This window comes from Saccopteryx leptura, chromosome 11 (assembly GCF_036850995.1).
Source record: "Saccopteryx leptura isolate mSacLep1 chromosome 11, mSacLep1_pri_phased_curated, whole genome shotgun sequence".
NCBI lineage: Eukaryota > Metazoa > Chordata > Mammalia > Chiroptera > Emballonuridae > Saccopteryx > Saccopteryx leptura.
This window is the reverse complement of record NC_089513.1, coordinates 79,784,708-79,802,445: the sequence shown is the minus strand read 5'-3', so window position 1 is coordinate 79,802,445 and position 17,738 is coordinate 79,784,708. Positions and strand designations below refer to the sequence as shown.

At 50.0% G+C, this 17,738-nt stretch overlaps 1 protein-coding gene across 1 annotated transcript; it reads right to left on the bottom strand.

Annotated features, from left to right (window-relative positions):
- Positions 1–884: 884 nt before the first annotated feature.
- Positions 885–16,514, bottom strand: SLC17A4 (solute carrier family 17 member 4). The gene is made up of 12 exons (XM_066352698.1): positions 16,389–16,514; positions 12,946–13,139; positions 12,088–12,321; positions 11,886–11,973; positions 11,121–11,207; positions 8,812–8,930; positions 8,546–8,707; positions 5,905–6,037; positions 5,664–5,811; positions 4,748–4,838; positions 1,918–2,665; positions 885–1,504 (listed from the first exon to the last, which is right to left on the bottom strand). Exons 1-11 carry the CDS (start codon positions 16,477–16,479, stop codon positions 2,531–2,533), a joined length of 1,482 nt encoding a protein of 493 aa, XP_066208795.1. The 5' UTR covers positions 16,480–16,514; the 3' UTR covers positions 885–1,504; positions 1,918–2,530.
- Positions 16,515–17,738: the final 1,224 nt, after the last annotated feature.

Below are 17,738 nucleotides of genomic sequence, written 5' to 3'. Positions count from 1 at the left end.
AAGCGTCCACAGAGAGCCAGGCATCTGAACTAGCTGGTGTCCACTACCCTGTTCCCAGCGGTAGTTCTGTTTCCAAAGCGTCCACAGAGAGCCAGGCGTCTGAACTAGCTGGAGTCCACTACCCTGTTCCCAGAGGTGGTTCTGTTCCCAGAGGCGGTTCTGTTTCCAAAGCGTCCACAGGGAGCCAGGCGTCTGAGCTAGCTGGCGTCCACTACCCTGTTTCCAGAGGTGGTTCTGTTTCCAAAGTATCCGCAGGGAGCCAGGCGTCTGAACTACCTGGCGTCCAGTACCCTGTTCCCAGCGGTAGTTCTGTTTCCAAAGCGTCCACAGAGAGCCAGGCGTCTGAACTAGCTGGAGTCCACTACCTTGTTCCCAGAGGTGGTTCTGTTTCCAAAGCGTCCACAGAGAGCCAGGCGTCTGAACTAGCTGGAGTCCACTACCTTGTTCCCAGCGGTGGTTCTGTTTCCAAAGCGTCCACAGAGAGCCAGGCGTCTGAACTAGCTGGAGTCCACCACCCTGTTTCCAGAGGTGGTTCTGTTTCCAAAGCGCCCACAGGGAGCCAGGCGTCTGAACTAGCTGGAGTCCACTACCTTGTTCCCAGAGGTGGTTCTGTTTCCAAAGCGTCCACAGAGAGCCAGGCGTCTGAACTAGCTGGAGTCCACTACCCTGTTCCCAGCGGCTGCAGGCACCTTCATTCTTCTCACAGTGGATTCGTCTTTATTGCCCTTCTGGTGATGGAAATTTTCCCCTGGGTATCATGTGCCCAGCGTGTCTCTTCCCTTGAAGTCACCGGCTCCTGGACTCCGCCCCCCTCGCCCCTGGCCCAGGACTCTGCATTTGTACACAGTATGACTTTTGCTGTTTCAGGCTTTCTTTCTTTGGTAGCTCTCTGTGTTCATCTTCTGGGTGTTTGGACACACGTCCCTCTAAGTGATTCTCAGTTCCCACTCCCACGGCCCTGGCTTCCTCTTCTGCTGTTGGTGAGAAACTGTCCTCTGGTCCCGGATGCTCTCACCAGGAGAACCACAGGAAATCTGTTTCTGTGCTCCCACCCGGGGCTCCAAATGTGTCGATTTCCACACCAAGCAGTTCTTCCGTGCTCTGTAGACACCAACCGGGTGTCCTACAGTTTAATCCCGTTCTGAGAACAACTACCCAGAGTGAGTCCAGGCTCCATGGGGGGAAGAGCTCTGTCTGACATGGCTATGGGGGGGGGGGGGAGGGGGGCCTTTCACGGCCCCTTCCTCAGGTTGGATAATTCTCTAGACTGATTCACAGAACTCGAAAAAAAACAGTTCACTTACGATGATCAGTTTATTTTGGAGGGTATCACTCGGAAACAGCCCAATGGAGAAGATGTGCAGGGCAGGACGTGGGAAGAGACGCCCTCTGCACTCTCCCCCCCCCCGGGGGGGGCACCGTTCTCCCGGGCCCCTTCGTGGGTTTGCCAACCCGGACGTTCTCAGAACCCCACCATGTAGGGTTTTCATAGGAATTTTCTTTTCTTTCTTTCTTTTTTTTTTTTTTTCTGAAGCTGGAAACGGGGAGAGACAGTCAGACAGACTCCCGCATGCGCCCGACCGGGATCCGCCTGGCACGCCCACCAGGGGCGAAGCTCTGCCCACCAGGGGGCGATGCTCTGCCCCTCCAGGGCGTCGCTTTGCCGCGACCAGAGCCACTCTAGCGCCTGGGGCAGAGGCCAAGGAGCCATCCCCAGCGCCCGGGCCATCTTTGCTCCAATGGAGCCTTGGCTGCGGGAGGGGAAGAGAGAGACAGAGAGGAAGGGGGGGGGGGTGGAGAAGCAAATGGGCACTTCTCCTGTGTGCCCTGGCCGGGAATCGAACCCGGGTCCCCCGCACGCCAGGCCGACGCTCTACCACTGAACGAACCGGCCAGGGCCCATAGGAATTTTCTTACATGGGCACGGTTGATGAAATCAATCATCGTCTATTGATGAACAGCCCCATCTCCAGCCTTTCTCCCCTCCCAAAAGGTGGGATGGTGGAGCCGGAAGTCCCAAACGTCTAATCATGCAACCGACCCCCAATGCTGAAGCTCTCCAGGGCCCCAGCTGCCAATCCTCTCATCATGCCAGAAAAATCCCAGGGTCTTATCAGCTTTTGTGACAGGAATGAAGGATGGAAGACCAAACAGATAACCTTATTATCTCATCACTCAAGAAATTGCAAGAGTTTTAGGATGCTTGTGCCAGGCACTGGGATCAGAGACCAAATATGGGTTATTATGTCACAACGCCTGTGAAAAAAACTGAAAAGCATGTAGAGATTTAGACACACCTGTGCTTTCAGGAGTTCCCTGTTACATAGCTGGTCTCTTTCTCCTCCCCCCTTCAATAAAATCTCCAGGCAGAAACTCCAGGATTTCACAATCGAGGCCTCGGAGAAGACACTAGAAACGAAGTCAGCGCAATGGAGTGGCGACTCGTCAAGCAAGCACCAGTGGGGACTGCCGGGGACGGCAGGTACAATCACGCCGGCGGCAGGAGCTCAGACGCCGCTCGTTTGTTTGCTCACAAGTGGGTGAATGTCTGCTCTCTAGCCCAGTCCTGCACCTCCGCCTGGCTGAAGACGAGGTAGAAGACCAGGCCGCATATGTTCACCGCTGCCGAGAGCAAGAAGATGTTCCTCCAGCCGGTCTCCGGGTCCTGGAGACGGGAGAAGACGGGTTATTAACGGCCCGCACGTCTTTGTCCCTCCCGGTACAGAAGGGCTATGCCACCGTGTCCTGTGGCCACCGCCCAGCTCTGCTCCAGACACTGGGAGTCCTGGTTGTCCCTGAAATACGCAGTTGCATTCCATGCCCTGGCCTGTCCCTCCACTGGGACCTCCTTCCCCCAGAGAGCACCTGTCCCACACCCTTCTGGTTTCTGGACCTTGCCTGAATGCTTCTGTTCCCCCAGTGAGTCCTCCCTTGACCCCCCCCATTTTACAGTGAAAACCTCCCCCTTCCTCTATGCCAGGGGTCCCCAAACTTTTTACACAGGGGGCCAGTTCACTGTCCCTCAGACCATTGGAGGGCCGGACTATAAAAAAAACTATGAACAAATCCCTATGCACACTGCACATATCTTATTTTAAAGTAAAAAAACAAAACGGGAACAAATACAATATTTAAAATAAAAAACAAGTAAATTTAAATCAAGAAACTGACCAGTATTTCAATGGGAACTATGGGCCTGCTTTTGGCTAATGAGATGGTCAATGTGCTCCTTTCATTGACCACCAATGAAAGAGGTGCCCCTTCCGGAAGTGCAGCGGGGGGGCGGATAAATGGCCTCAGGGGGCCGCATGTGGCCCGCGGGCCGTAGTTTGGGGACCCCTGCTCTATGCCTTATTCTCTTCTCCTACTTAGTTCTTCTCTTAACAGTTACCACCCTCACTCTACCATACGTTACCTATTTTTATTCTTTTCTATAATGTAGGCTTCTCAAGGGCCCGGGCTTCCTTGTTAATCACTTAGTGCGGTGCAGGGCGCACGCTCTGGGTGGAGGCACCCACGTTTGTAAAACGAATGAACGGATGGGTGAATGACGAGGGAGACAGGGTCAGCTTGAGAATTTCCATTTCGAACAACCATTCCCTGACAGCGTGTTCGTCAGTGGCTGAATGGGAACTGAAGCTTCAGATGACACAGGACGTGATGTCAGGAAGAACCGCCTTTCCCTGCTATTATTGTCCCTGTTCCTGATTGACAGGTGGAAAACCACAAGGAACTGAAAGGATGGTGCTTGTGTGAAGGTCATGTGCACCTTTCTCTGCAGAAAGTCTGCACCCGCAGGTTCTTAGGAGATGTTCAAGGCATCAGATCAATTTGTTTGTTACGACAACGTTAGACGCATCTCCCAGACAGGAGGTCGTTCGGACGCACACACAGCCGTGTGAGCAGGGCTGGTTGGTGAGGTGTCCTCACCAGAGGGGCGGTGAGCTCACACAGACGGGGCAGACTGCTCCTTCCCTCTGCCCTTCACCCAGCCGCTCGCTCTTTCACCCCAGACACATCTGTTGGGTTCCTACATAGGGTGACCAACTCTTTCGAACGGCTCGGAACTTTCACGGTTTCAGGGTTGAAAGTCCCACCTCCCGGGAAACCCCTCCTTCCCGAGCCGATCACCATGGTCAGCCACTCTCTACTTTACCAGAAACGCCGCCCTATTGCTACAGACTTGGATGAGGAGCTTGAGAGACTCATCTTCTAAGATCTCATAAAAGTGTGAACTCCCGCAATTCCGCGCCCCGGACACAGGGGGCGCCTGGGGCTCTTGGGCTTCCAAAGGAGCCGTACTGAGGAAGGGACAGGTATGCCCTCCCCCGTCTGACTTCTCCAGGGTGACCTCTAGAGCAGGGGTCCCCAAACTTTTTACACAGGGAGCCAGTTCACTGTCCCTCAGACCGTTGGAGGGCTGGACTATAAAAAAAAACAACTATGAATAAATCCCTATGCACACTGCACATATCTTATTTTAAACTAAAAAAAAAAAAAAAACGGGAACAAATACAATATTTAAAATAAAGACCAAGTAAATTTAAATCAACAAACTGACCAGTATTTCAATGGGAACTAGGCTCCTCTCACTGACCACCAATGAAAGAGGTGCCCCTTCCGGAAGTGCGGCGGGGGCCGGATAGATGGCCTCAGGGGGCCGCATGTGGCCTGCGGGCCGTAGTTTGGGGACCCATGCTCTAGAGGCTAACCATAGGAATATTTTCATCAGAATATTGGACCTTACCTGACCGATGAAAAATCCAGAAACAGTAGGGGCGATGACTCCCGATAGGTTAGCAAAGACCACTGATAACCCCTTGAGAAAGCAAGTGTACCTGAAAGAGACGGAGAGAGATCCCAGAGCAAGCAGACGTCAATCTCAGTTGATCTGTGGCCATCCAGTGCGTCTCCTGATGGGGACGTGTGTGTGGGTGGAGGGCGGGCGTCAGGGATTGTGCGGTTACTTCATCCACCTGAGTGAAATGCACTGACGAGTGGTCACTCTCATCCCGTGCTATCATCTGAGACACCCAAGGGCCAGCCGGCACTAACCTGACAACGTGGTGGATGCAGAATGTGTAGACTGATGCTCTGACCTGGTTTCTACGTTCTCCTGGTCTCTGCTATAAAGTCTGACCTGAGGGCCTTGTTCTGGGGGATACAAGAGCCCTCACTGGGCAAGACGTGGGCTCCCCTGAGATAAGTAAGGTGTTTCCTACGTGTCTTGGTGGCTCTTGGAAGGCGGAGTGTGTCCCGTGGACTGTGAAACGGCCGTGGGAGCTATGCGTGAAAGTCTCGGTCATCTCCGGTACTTACTTACACGGGTCCTTTCGCTCTATTAGACCCCGTGTGAGCACGTCATGTGGAGTTTCAGGAGTCCTTTCAGTGACCCTACCCTTTGTCACTGCTGAGTCCCCAGCAGAGAGAAGTATGGCAGTGTGGCCACTGCCTCCTTCTGCCTTCGACTGGAAAAACTACCTTCTCCCGCGTTGACTAGCTTTGGGTCCCCTCCAGGGATCATCTGGACGTAGGGCTGGTGGCGACATTTCCTGTGACCTGTTCCATGTGTCACACTGTAACCCACGGTCACGGCAGGTTCAGGGCCGCTGGACCCAAACCATGCTTCTGTGAGTGACAACAGGGCGGAGGGGGGTCCTTACCGGGGGGCGATATCCATGAAGTTGACCAGAGCTCCTGACTGGCAGAAGCTGCTGGTGGCCATACACAGCCCCAGGAAGGCCACGGCGGTGCCGAAGCTGGAGCTGACCCAGGACAGGAGCACGGAGAACAGGCTCGGGACGAGAACCCCTGCGGCCGGGCGGGAGGACACACGGAGAGACTCGGACGCTGCCCCGAGCGTCCCACACCCCCCTCGCCCTCCACCCAGGCCTGGGTCCTTACCTACGGCAGTGAAGAGCTTTCTGATGGCGAGGAGTGTGAGGATTTTTCTGGAGAGGAGAAAATCTGCCAACAGGCCTCCAAGGACGATGAAGACAAAGCCAACGCCAAGCAGCAGGGCTGACAGGTACCCGCTCTGAGGACCAGAGATGGGCTAAGGTGCACGCTCACCTCCCCCCCTCCCCCCGGCAGGGCATAGATTGGTCCCTAGGTGCTCTGTCTACACCGTGACTTCCCTTTACAAGCACATCATCTTTCATACAAATCCCATGCCATGAGACGGAGCCAGGATAATTTCTGAGGAAAAATCAGCGTATGGTTCAGTTTAGGGTGGTGTGGGGAAAGAACAACTCTTCTCTCCATCTATAGAGAGCACCTGGAAATAGATGTTTAAAAGAACAAAACGGGCCCTGGCCGGTTGGCTCAGTGGTAGAGCGTCGGCCTGGCGTGCAGGAGTCCCGGGTTCGATTCCTGGCCAGGGCACACAGGAGAAGCGCCCATCTGCTTCTCCACCCCTCCCCCTCTCCTTCCTCTCTGTCTCTCTCTTCCCCTCCCGCAGCCGAGGCTCCATTAGAGCAAAGATGGCCCGGGCGCTGGGGATGGCTCCTTGGCCTCTGCCCCAGGCGCTAGAGTGGCTCTGATCGCAACAGAGCGACGCCCCAGAGGGGCAGAGCATCGCCCCCTGGTGGGCAGAGCGTCGCCCCCTGGTGGGCGTGCCGGGTGGATCCCGGTCGGGCGTATGCGGGAGTCTGTCTGACTATCTCTCCCTGTTTCTAGCTTCAGAAAAATACAAAAAAAAAAAAAAATTAAAGAACAAAACGCAGTAGAAAAAGTAGGCAAAGGACACAAAGAGGAAATAGGTAGGAGAAAAAAAAGAAAGAAAGAAAACCAAGTGATTCCTACACAGATTAAAACGCACTCGACCTCAGGCTACGACTCCTGCGAGACACCACTGTCCATGGACCAACTCGGTGATGCGTCAGGTTGGTGACACGGTCCGCGGCGGTGCTGTGGGGAGTCAGACGCGTGCCAATATGATTCGTGCCTTGTGGAGGGTGTCAATAAACGTGAGCGCTTATCACTGCGTGGACTCACGACTCAGATGTGCAGAAATTTAAGAAACAGTTGCAACAAATGTAGGACAAAGACTGAAAATAAAACCCAGAGTCGGTTTGTTCATGTTTGCTGACACAAAAGAGACCTGGGGTCCAGCAGGTAAGCAACAGCAGAGCAGACAGTATGCTGTGTGTTGTGTAAAAAGAAAAGAAAAAGAAGAAACCTTGGGAAAATAAGAATATCCATTCACATATGTTTGCATTCTCAGAAATGGGAGAATATGTATGAAATTAATACCAAGAGTGAGCTGAGGACTGGGCTGGAAGAACAGGACAGATTGGGGACAGGAATGAAAGAATAAGATTCTTCACTCTACCTTTCTGTATAGGTTTTTTTACATGTTGAACACTCCTGTTCTCAGTACAAACTTCTAAATCAAGAAGGGAAAGGAGAGTGTTGGAAAGCACTTGACAGTCAGTCACATGGTGCAAGCTGTTCATTTTACCAACGAATAAACCAAATGCCATCGGGGTGACGTGTCGTCGTGAGAAAGTGCCCCACAACGGATGGGACCCCAGGTCCGGACTTCCCGAACCGGGGGCGGGGGGGCTGGTCTCAGCTCGTCTGTCCCATCATTCTCCCCGTCGCCTCCTGCCGCCGTGGCCCCTGAGGGTGGGGAGCCACCACCCCATGCCCCCGACCCTGACCTCGCCCCGTGCTCATTCTGACCCCCTGGCCTGTGGTTGGGTCCTGTCGCTTGCCTCTGCCTCTCCTCCTCCTCCTCCTCTGGGGGACCACGGCCACCCCACTCTGGGGCTTTCTGATCCCAGCAACCCGGGCCCCTTTGCATGCGCGTGTCCCGTCCTCCGACCTCTGCTGCGGTCACTCTCTGTCGGCCACGTAGCGTGCCGTCAGAACAGGAAGCCAGTCCGCATGGGAACACTGCTCCTCAAGTCCAGGAGGTGAGAAGGTAGCAGTCATTCCGTGCACTGTCGCTAACCGGCTATGGCAGCTGATACGCTCTTTGCCACCTGTCAGACGTCTGTCTCCCATCAGCTGATCCGAGCGCCCGTGCCTTTTGTGAAGAAGCAGAGACCTGCACGTGTCTGGGCACCTTTCTCTGTACACATCAGACTTAGATGAACAGGGGCTTCGTTTGCTTCTTTGTTTTAAAGAACAGTCTCCACAAGTTTTGGGGATACGTCCTCCAGGGGGCTTTCTGTCTCATTCTCAGACTGCGCTGTGTGTGATTCTCTGGCACAGACCCCCTGCCCCTCAAGGCTGTTCTGTTAGTGCCTCCTCCCCTTTGCCATCAGCAGAGTGTCCTGTGTGCCAATGTCGACGGGGACCCCAGGGTTGAAGGTAGACTTTTTTTCATAGGTCCCTTAAAAAATAGATGACATTGTTTGAAGAGCACCATTCTGCCCCAGTAAACAGGAGGTCAGACTGAGATGAGTCAGAATTCCAGTGAACCTGATTGCACTGCCCACCCGGAGGACCCAGGCCTCGTCCCCGGGTTTGCTGACCATCGGAGAGACTGAGGATGGAGCATGTGAACAGAACAGAATGAGCTTCCCCTTGTACTTACATCTTGGAGGCCAACTTGAAGTACGGAGCTGATGTACATCGGTAAGAACGCCATTAGGACGTGGAAATACCAGTGTGCCGTGAACTGAGTCACTAAGATGCTCCAGAGGGGTAGAGATCTGATCATAGCCTTGACAGGAAGAGACTGGCCTGGCGGACAGTCCTACGAGAAAGCAGTTATCAATGTCCCCTCCGTGGGAAGACCTCCGAGGCACACCCACACACACATGGGCACGGGGAAGTGGCAGAGAAGTCGTTCAAGGCAACCTGCTGAGCCAGCGAGCGCACGATGTAATCCCTCTCGCCGGCGCTGATAAATGGATGCTCCGTGGGGTCATCGTACACGAGAGAGAACCAGAGACCGGAGCAGGCACAGCCGATGCCACCTGGAAGAGAGCCCAGTCAGCACCGGCCTCGAGGCCCTTCCGGCTTCACTCTCGTCCGGAGATGGCCCCTGTGGGTGACAGAACACCGGCCCCAACGCGCCTCCCTGCGTCTGCGCCCTGGAGCGAGCGGCCCATGCACAGGGGGAAGGTGCTCCCCTGCTGCTTGACCTTGGCCTTGGCGGTGTCGCCTGCCTTTGCCAACGGCCAGGGGGCGGTGCAGAGCCCAGTGGGTTTGCCCCAGGTGCTTGAGAAGGCCCTCGGGGTTGAAGTACCAGAGTCCCCCCTGTTCCTCGGGCCTCTGCAAAGTTCCTTTGTCAGGACGGCGGTGCGTTTTCCGCCTCCAGCGCGGAAGAGTTAATCCGCAGGACCTGAGTGCCACCCATCACCCCGACGATTTGAAAATATTATGAAAGGAAATGAAATGCATCCTCGGCAAAGAGAGGTTCTCTAATATCTACATTTCTACAAGTGTTGGACAACAAAACCCGGTTACTTCGGAGGTGGAAATATAAAGTATCTTAAACTTTCCTTTTCAGAGTCCTAGCGTCCCGAGTCCTCTTCAGCTGGTTAGCTTGGTGTCTACGCATTCCTTCGCTGAGTACAGAGCGGCCAGGCGTTTCGTTAGGTTTTGAGAATACCAGAATACAAAGATATACATAATTTCACTGTCAAGGAACTTAAAAACCAAGCAGAAAGGGAGAGAGATGAAAATTCGCTCTGCTGCACACTCAAGAATGGAGGATGTTCACCCTGATTCAACGGTATTTAGTGGGTTTGCAGCTGGTATCAATTGCTTACCGTTTCTCAAAAGGCCGTGCACAGTAACCCTCTCCCTCTGCTTGAATAACTTGTGGAACCTGCCCTCTGGAAGTTTCCATGACAGCCCCTGAAGGTTATTGTGCTATAGTAATCAACCTATAGAATACATACGTGGACCTCATGTTACAGAACTCTTGATATCCGAGCATTTATCCTCTAATGGAAACACCCCTTGGAGGCACTGGTCCCCCTGAAGTCAGGCAGTTAGCCGATGGGATTTCTGAGACTGTTTCGGAATCAACCAGACACAAACATGAGTCAAAAGCAGCCGGGCACGTCCCCACAGGCTGGGTAAAGGCAGACTGGGAAGTTGTAGAGCGTTGCTCCTGGAACACTTCATGTGTCTCTGGAAACTTTCTGCAGAGCCTGTCTGTGTCTTAGGACCCCTCCTGGGCCTCACGTGGTCTGCTCTCGCCCGGGGGCTGTATTCTCTACTCCAATCAGCATTTTACCTACGATGAGGTCACATTCCCCCAATTTCCTAGTCATAGTATTAATAAGAGAAATTTAAAAGGATGTATGAAATAAATAAGTGTCTCTAAGAATAGAACTGTACCAAGATAACAGTTTCAACATCTTATGAAAGAAATCCCTCTGGCATCCTTTGTGGGCTCAATATAGAAAGAGGAGGGAGGGCCCTGGCCGGTTAGCTCAGTGGTAGAGCATCCGCCCAGCGTGTGGATGTCCCATGTTTGATTCCTGGTCAGGGCACACAGGAGAAGCAACCATCTGCTTCTCCACCCTTCCCCTATTCCCTTCTTCTCTTCTCTTCTCTTCTCTTCTCTTCTCTTCTCTTCTCTTCTCTTCTCTTCTCTTCTCTTCTCTTCTCTTCTCTTCCCATAGTCAGGGCTCCACTGGAGCAGGTTGGCACCTGGCACTAAGGATGGCTCCATGACTTCACCTAAACAGGCACCAAAACAGCTCAGTTGCCTAGCAACGGCAGATGAGCAGAGCATCGCCCCCTGGTGGGCATGCCAGGTGGCTCCTGGTTGGGCGCATGCGGGAGTCTGTCTCTCTGCCTTCCTGCTTCTCACTTAAGAAAACTGTTAATAAATAAATAAATAAATAAATAAATAAATAAATAAATAAATAAATAAATAAATAAAATAAAATAAAATAAAATAAAATAATGAAACAAGAGGGAATGTTATAATGCCTTCGGGTCATCAGGTTATTCTAGCTCCGCACTCAGGCTGCTGGAAGAGCAGGGCACAATTCACAACGTGATTAGTCCTGGACAGGATCTTCAGTTACACGAATATGCGTATCTATGAGGGCTTGGTTAATCACGGGTGATTTGTATAACAGAAATCATGCCCGCCACTCGCTATCACGAAATAAAATTCCGAGGTCTGAAAAGCATAGACTCACCAAAGACGTAGAAGGCAGAAGGCCACCCAAGGGTCTCGCAGAGGAAACCGCCGGCAAGGAGGGCTGTTAAGGACCCCAGCCACAACCCTAAACAGAAGATGCGAGGATGTTCAGGGTGAGAGGTCCGGCCCGGGGACAGCGTGTGCTTCCTGCCGACGGACGGACCTGGTCACCACGCTGAGTTGCGCGCAGCGCCGGAAGCGATGAGCTGTGACCCAGACTCTCTACGTTCAAATCCTGCTCCTTCACTCAGTAGCTGCAGGACCCTGGGCAACTTACTCGTCTAATTGTGTCGGGATTTGCCTTATGTGTGGAATGAGAATGAGAAGTTTTAAGACGAATAATTAGCGTGTGCTAATTATTCACTTGCAAGAATTTGCTGCACAGCAGGTATGCAGTTATGATCCAGAAAGAGAGTTGAGGGCAGCACTGTCGGGCAAGGGCACAGAGGAGCTGGGGGTGGATCCTGCTTCCGCTGCTGAGCCGTTGCAGAGTCCCCCTCAGACCGCACACATAAGCAACAAGAAGGGTTCATCGGGTCTGACCTGTGGTGGCTCAATGGATAAAGCATCGACCTGGAACGCTGAGGTCGCCAGTTCGAAACCCTGGGTTTGCCTAGTCAAGGCACATATGGGAGTTGATGCTTCCTGCTCCTCTCCTCTCCTCTCCTCTCTCTCTCTCTCTCTCTCTCTCTCTTCCCCCCACTAAAATAAATAAATAAAAAATCTTAAAAAAAAAAGAAAGAAAGAAGAGTTTATCGATTACCTGAGATGGCAATGGTGATGAGTTGATTCATTTCCAGTGGGGGAGCCCACTTCACCCAAATTAAATACTGACTTGTGAGTATCATGACCTGAACAATACATAAATAAATAAATAAATAAATAAATAAATAAGCGAGTTCCACTTCTTGCCTCTCGAGAGGTGCCTCAGACCCTTCGCTCGTCCTCAGAAAACACATTAGTACCTCGGCTACGCCTTGGACAATCCGAAGGACGCTGAGCAAGACCACTCCAGCCTTGGCGGCCAGGGGGATGAAGAGGTTCAGGACCGAGGACACAAACAGGGCAGCGCCAACCAAGCACTTGGCCGTGAATTTTCCAGCCAGGTAGCCACTGGGGATGGAGGCCAGGAACGCACCCAGGTGGAAGGTGCTGAGGAGCAGCCCCTGGATTTCGGGGCTCCAGTCGTACCTGGGTGCCTAGGAGACAGACAAAGAGAACCCCCTCTGTTCATCTTGGGCCACGGAAGGCTGAGGATTTTTATTGTGAAGACTTGAGAGGCAGAAGAGTAACGGCAAGCTCTCTTTCTTTTCACTCTCTCTCCAGTCCTTCCTCCAATCGACTCGCTTCATGGAGAAAAAACCTAACCACACGGGCGGGGCAGAGAGGCTTCACGGTTGTGAGTACCCGAAAGCAGAAAGTGTGTTCTTTTATTATGAAGTATTGTGCAATTTATTTGTGTCACCACTGTAACCCTACGGACTAATTAAATTATAGAAGAGGGAGGCAAACAGAGCCGGCACCGCAGGCAAGGGAATGGCAAAGACACGAAGGAAGAAAGAGAAAGTAGGGTAAATCTCTTCAGCTTATTTTGTGGTGGAGGATAGATGTGTCCACTCCATGGTCAACTCTGTTTCCTTCGTTTTAACTTAGTCCTGGGTTACACGGATAAGACATCAGGAAGGATACAAACTCCTTGGCTACATATAGTTTCACGTTCTTATGACACAGAGATCCCTGACCATAGTAGATGTTCGGTAAGTGACCCTTGAGATCAAGCCCTCTGGGTCCCAGAAAAGAGTCCAAAGTCTGAATAAACTCACCACTGCCCGAAATCCTGGGAGGGTTTCGTTCCAGTTGTCCAGAGAGCCTTCTGTAGAGGTGTTGGGTGGGCTGGGCGGGACCGTGTTGTTGACCATAGCCGGCATGGCAATGCTCAGGCTCATAAATTGGGTGAAAATTATAAAATTACAGAGATGCAAGAGGAGGGCCAGCCCATGTCGGACGGAACAAAGGCCTGAAAGGAGAAGGCACGGAAGGTGTTACGACCAGGGCACTCTGCTCCCCGCCCCTCTCTGAGTCTGGACGAGGGAGGCAGTTGCAGTCTGTCTGTGTGAGGCAGTCCTGTAGCAAGAGCGGGTGTTGCTGTGTGTGGCAGACACCTGTCCCCTGGTGGTGGTGGTGGGGGGTGTCAGTCCCTCAGAACTGCTACCAAAGTGGACACCTGGCGAATGGTGGACTTGGCCAGGGCCAGCTCTAGGCAAGCATTTTCCGGGCAGGGCTGTGGGGTGAGCCAATGGGCATGGGGACAGGAAGAGTGGATTTACAGAAGGAATTGGCTGGAGGCAGTGATTGTTTGGACACAGAGAGCCAAAGAGAGAAGTTGTTAAATGCGGCTCCCAAGTGCCCTGCTCGGGCAGCTGGTACAGCGTTCAGTGCCATTTATAACCAGAGAAACGTGGCACGTGTTTGGGGGCTGGCAGGAGACGAGACTTGAAAGGTAGGCTGGGTTAGAGAGAATTACTTAAAGGTCATCCTGATCCGGTCACCTAGGTTTGCACAGTATTTGCCGGTGTCCCGTGGGGACTGTGGTGTTATCCCTGGGGTTGAGTCCAGGTGCATTAATTAGTTTGATGGCATCAGGAAGAATAGATTGAATATAAGAGAAACCCCAGAGGAAATGTGTGACCACTGTCCTCCCACTAGGACTTTGTTTTATTTAAAAATGATTACTTTTTAACAACTTTTTTCCACTTCTTGTATGTTTTCAACATGTGCATAAATCTATTAAAATGATTTTGTGGGGTCTCTTCAACGTTTCTTCATTCAAATGTGTAAAGTTGTCTTTTCACGGGAAGCATGTCCTTTCTCAGCTGTCCCCGTTATCGGCACCTTACACACTTAGCTTGTTGAGGTCCCCTTTTCCCCATTATTACTTATATTTAATCTCGCTGGCCTTATCAATCTGAGTAGTGAATTGTGCATTTTATTACTGTGAATGGCATCTCCGTTATCAAAGAATCAGCTCTTGTATATGATTTTTGTTTCAGTTTCCTGCATGTTTTGAATTTACATTTTCTTCTTCTCATTTTCTTCCATAGAGTTTCCTTGCAGTCGTAGACTCAGTGAATTGGATGCATAACTTGCTTTATTTATTCTCGTGAGATCTTTGTTTTCCTCCGTTCTTCATACCCATCACCTTTTGACCCACTCTCTTGCCTATCTGCATTTTCTGTGACTTTTTCCAGCTCCGCTCTATGTCACTGATCTGATTTTCTGCAGGGATCAATTGTCTTGCAACTGCTAATTCCATTTCAATTCCAAAGTGACATTTGCCCCCTTTAGTTTCCTTTCTCATCTATATTACATTGTTCTTTCCTATTATCCTGTTGATTTACTTCATACACTCTAAGCTTTACTGTTTTATTATTATTATAATTCTTGAGATATTGAAGACATCAGGAATGAAACTGTTGTTCGATTTCTCCATATCAAATCAGCACAGAAGGGTCTATAATGGTTAACAATCAGGTCATCCTGGTTTGAATTCAGATGGCACCTCTCTGTGCATGGGTGACTTAAATGAGTTATTTAATGCTCTATGTTTGAGTTCTCGCTCTTATATATAAAATGGTGACGATGCTGGCAGCACCTTCCTTGAATGATGGTTGGGGAGAGACCCCGTGTGAGAGGTAATAATGCTAGCTAGTCTCTATATAGTGTTTACTATGTGCCAGGCATTGTTCTAAATGGTTTATACAGCATGACTAACTTAACCCTTACAAAAATCCTATAGGGGTACTATTGTTACCATTTCTTTTTTTACAGGAAACGAAACAGAGACACAGAAAGTTTAAGTACCTTGTCTAAGGTCACACAGTGGCAAAATCAGGATTGCAAACTCTGGTAGTCTAAACCGCTCATGGAAAAGGTTTTTTGCACAGAAATTCTATAAATTACTGTTTTGAGAGAGAAAGAGTTAGGATAAGAGAATTTGGCCAGTGGTATAGTCTACGAGACTCCTGGATATTTAGAAATGAATGAGATCTTAGAGATATAAGAGTCAAACTTTTCTGTCTTACAGATGAGGAAGCTGTAAAGATGAGGCAATTCATTCCAGGTCATGGTTGGTAGTTAATTATAGAGTGAGTATTAGGATGTGCTTATCCTGATTCTTCTCTGACGGGTAAGATTAGGAGAATTCCCTTTTCCTTAAGACATGCTCACTTCCCAGTAGACACACTGGCTAAAACATGGAATATTATGAAGTATTCCATCTTGATAACTGCTTTCCTTTTCTTAAAGTATTATCTGACAGATAGCTTATACTACACCCTTAAGAGAATTAATAAATAGCATAGTTATATTATGAAGAGTTGGGAGGAAAATAAGGTGTTCAATGGTTTTCTTTATGATGTTTTCTAGCAAAGTAAGAAGTTGCGAAACAGGAGAGGCTTGAGAGAAGGGACTCACTTCCGGGATGTGGTGAAAGAAAGCCTCTAGTTCTCTGTGAGGTCGGTCTGGCTCTCATACAAGCAGAGAGGTTTAATGAGATGCCCTTTGGACTTAGAATCAGAAAAGCCAAGATCCTGGCCCGGTGGCTCAGTGGATAAAGCATTATCTTCACATAGCAAGGTTGTGGGTTCAATCGCCAGCCAGGGCACATAGGAGAAGCGATGAATGAGTGCACAAGTAAATGAAATAACGAGTTGATATTTCTCTCTCTCTCTCTCTCTCTCTTTGCAAACAATGAAAACATTTAAAAAACAACACAAAAAAGAATCAGAAAAGCCAAGATTAGATTGGATTCCATATTTGCTGCTTAGCATCTGCTCTTAATGTTTTCCTTCTGCTATAAATAAATTAATACCTGCTTTATATATCTTCAAGGTTTATTTCAAATAATGTAATCATTCTCAGTAAAAAATTCTGTTTTGGAAAAAACAATTTTTTTCTCCATTGTTTTGAGAGAGAAAGAGAAAGAGAGAGGAAAGGGAGAGAGAAGCATCAACTTGTTTCACTTAGTTGTGTACTCACTGACTGCTTCTCGTGCGTGCCCTGACTGGGGGGCTCGAACCCATGACCTCCGGTGTGCTGGGTTGACAGTGTATCCACTGAGCCACCCAACCCGAGTGCCAGTAAAAATTCTTTATCACTATATAGAACGCTTGGCAATTGGTGGTAGCAAGAAGACTCTATGGGTCATCAAAAAAGAGTCCAGGTGACCTGGGTCCTAGTTTTATCCACAACCAGTACATGATCTCACCTGTGCTGGAGTTTTGCGCTGACGTCCCATTTACATTGTCATCATTGGAAATGTCTCCCGCCGTGACCTTGCCTTGTGTTCCAGTGGACATTCTGGCCCTCTTCTCCCAGGGTCCGGTGTGTACCTACTGAAATAAAAGAACGCACAAGCAAATACGGAGGAAGAGAAGTCTGGTATGCCATACGGGACACTGTCCCAGTTCTCAGAATGTGGGGGAAATGTTTGGTGGGGAAAGTGCCAGATTAGGACTCAGGTGACCTGGTTTGTCACCCAGACTCTGTCACTAGCTGTTTGTGTGGCCTTGGGAAGGTCAGTACCCTGGGTCCTAATCTGGCCTGGATTGCTTTAGGGATTGCAATATTCTTTTCAGTTCTGTGTTCCCTTGTGCCTTTCCACTGATCTCAGGATGAACTGAATGTTAAAACTGACAATCTTCTTTGAGAGTGCATCCAGAAGATGCCGACGGATTAAATTACCTGAGAGGCTGTCTGCTATAATTATCTAGATAGACTAGATAAAATTCAGGAGACAGCTTTTTAAAGACATAGTTCCAAAGATAGTAAGAGACAGCCCCATCAAGGTCATAAAAGGTTGGAGGGATAAGCTTAACCGTTCAGTAATGGTGGGACTGGAGTGGATACTTTCAGACAAAGTTTGGAGTTTTGTGCGCCTCAGAAGACTGGACCTATTAATTATAACATGTCATTATTTGAAGGATGAAAATAACCAATGAACTTGTTACTCTCTGAAAATGATCGTAGAAGTTATGGGGCCAGCAGATGTAAAAGAAAGTTGGGACGAGGCAGGAGTTGTTGGTAAAATACAATTGTTTCCACTTCTTCTCTGTGGAGTGCTACTTTATGAATACAATGGCAAATGTCTATACTTTTGCCGATATTGTTTTTAACTATAAGTGGAAGGACCGGGTAATGTTTATGTGTACCGCCACTGAACTTAGTGTAACCACTCTCTTAGTTTGCACTAACAGACTGTTTGCCTCAGCGCCTCATTCCAAAGCACCAAAGTGAGACCCCAGGAGACCTCCAGGCTGCACCAGAATTCAGAAACAGACTGCAAGTTGGATTTAAATCTAAATCAACGCTCACTGGCCCAACAGAGCAGCTCTGGTACCTGAGAAGAAACCGGACAAAGCAAAGCATGGCATATTCTGCTACAAAAGTCATTTGCACGTCATATCTGTGTGCGCCTGCAGGAAATTGATTGAGTGGAAAGAACCCTTTCAGCATTCCATTCTCCCCAGGGCTTGTGCTTACCAAGACTTCTCCAGTGAATCCACGCCTGCGAGTTCATTGACCCCTGGCTGGTTCATTCATTGATTCACTAGATATT

What these genes read in the sequence shown, in the direction of transcription:
- SLC17A4 (XM_066352698.1), bottom strand. Translation starts at nt 16,479, where the DNA reads ATGTCCACTGGAACACAAGGCAAGGTCACGGCGGGAGACATTTCCAAT. An exon ending in TTCAAGTTGGCCTCCAAGAT is followed by an intron (nt 6,038 to 8,545) that starts GTAAGTACAAGG and finishes TCTGGTCCTCAG; the next exon opens with AGCGGGTACCTGTCAGCCCT. An exon ending in AAAGCTCTTCACTGCCGTAG is followed by an intron (nt 5,812 to 5,904) that starts GTAAGGACCCAG and finishes GCCCGGCCGCAG; the next exon opens with GGGTTCTCGTCCCGAGCCTG.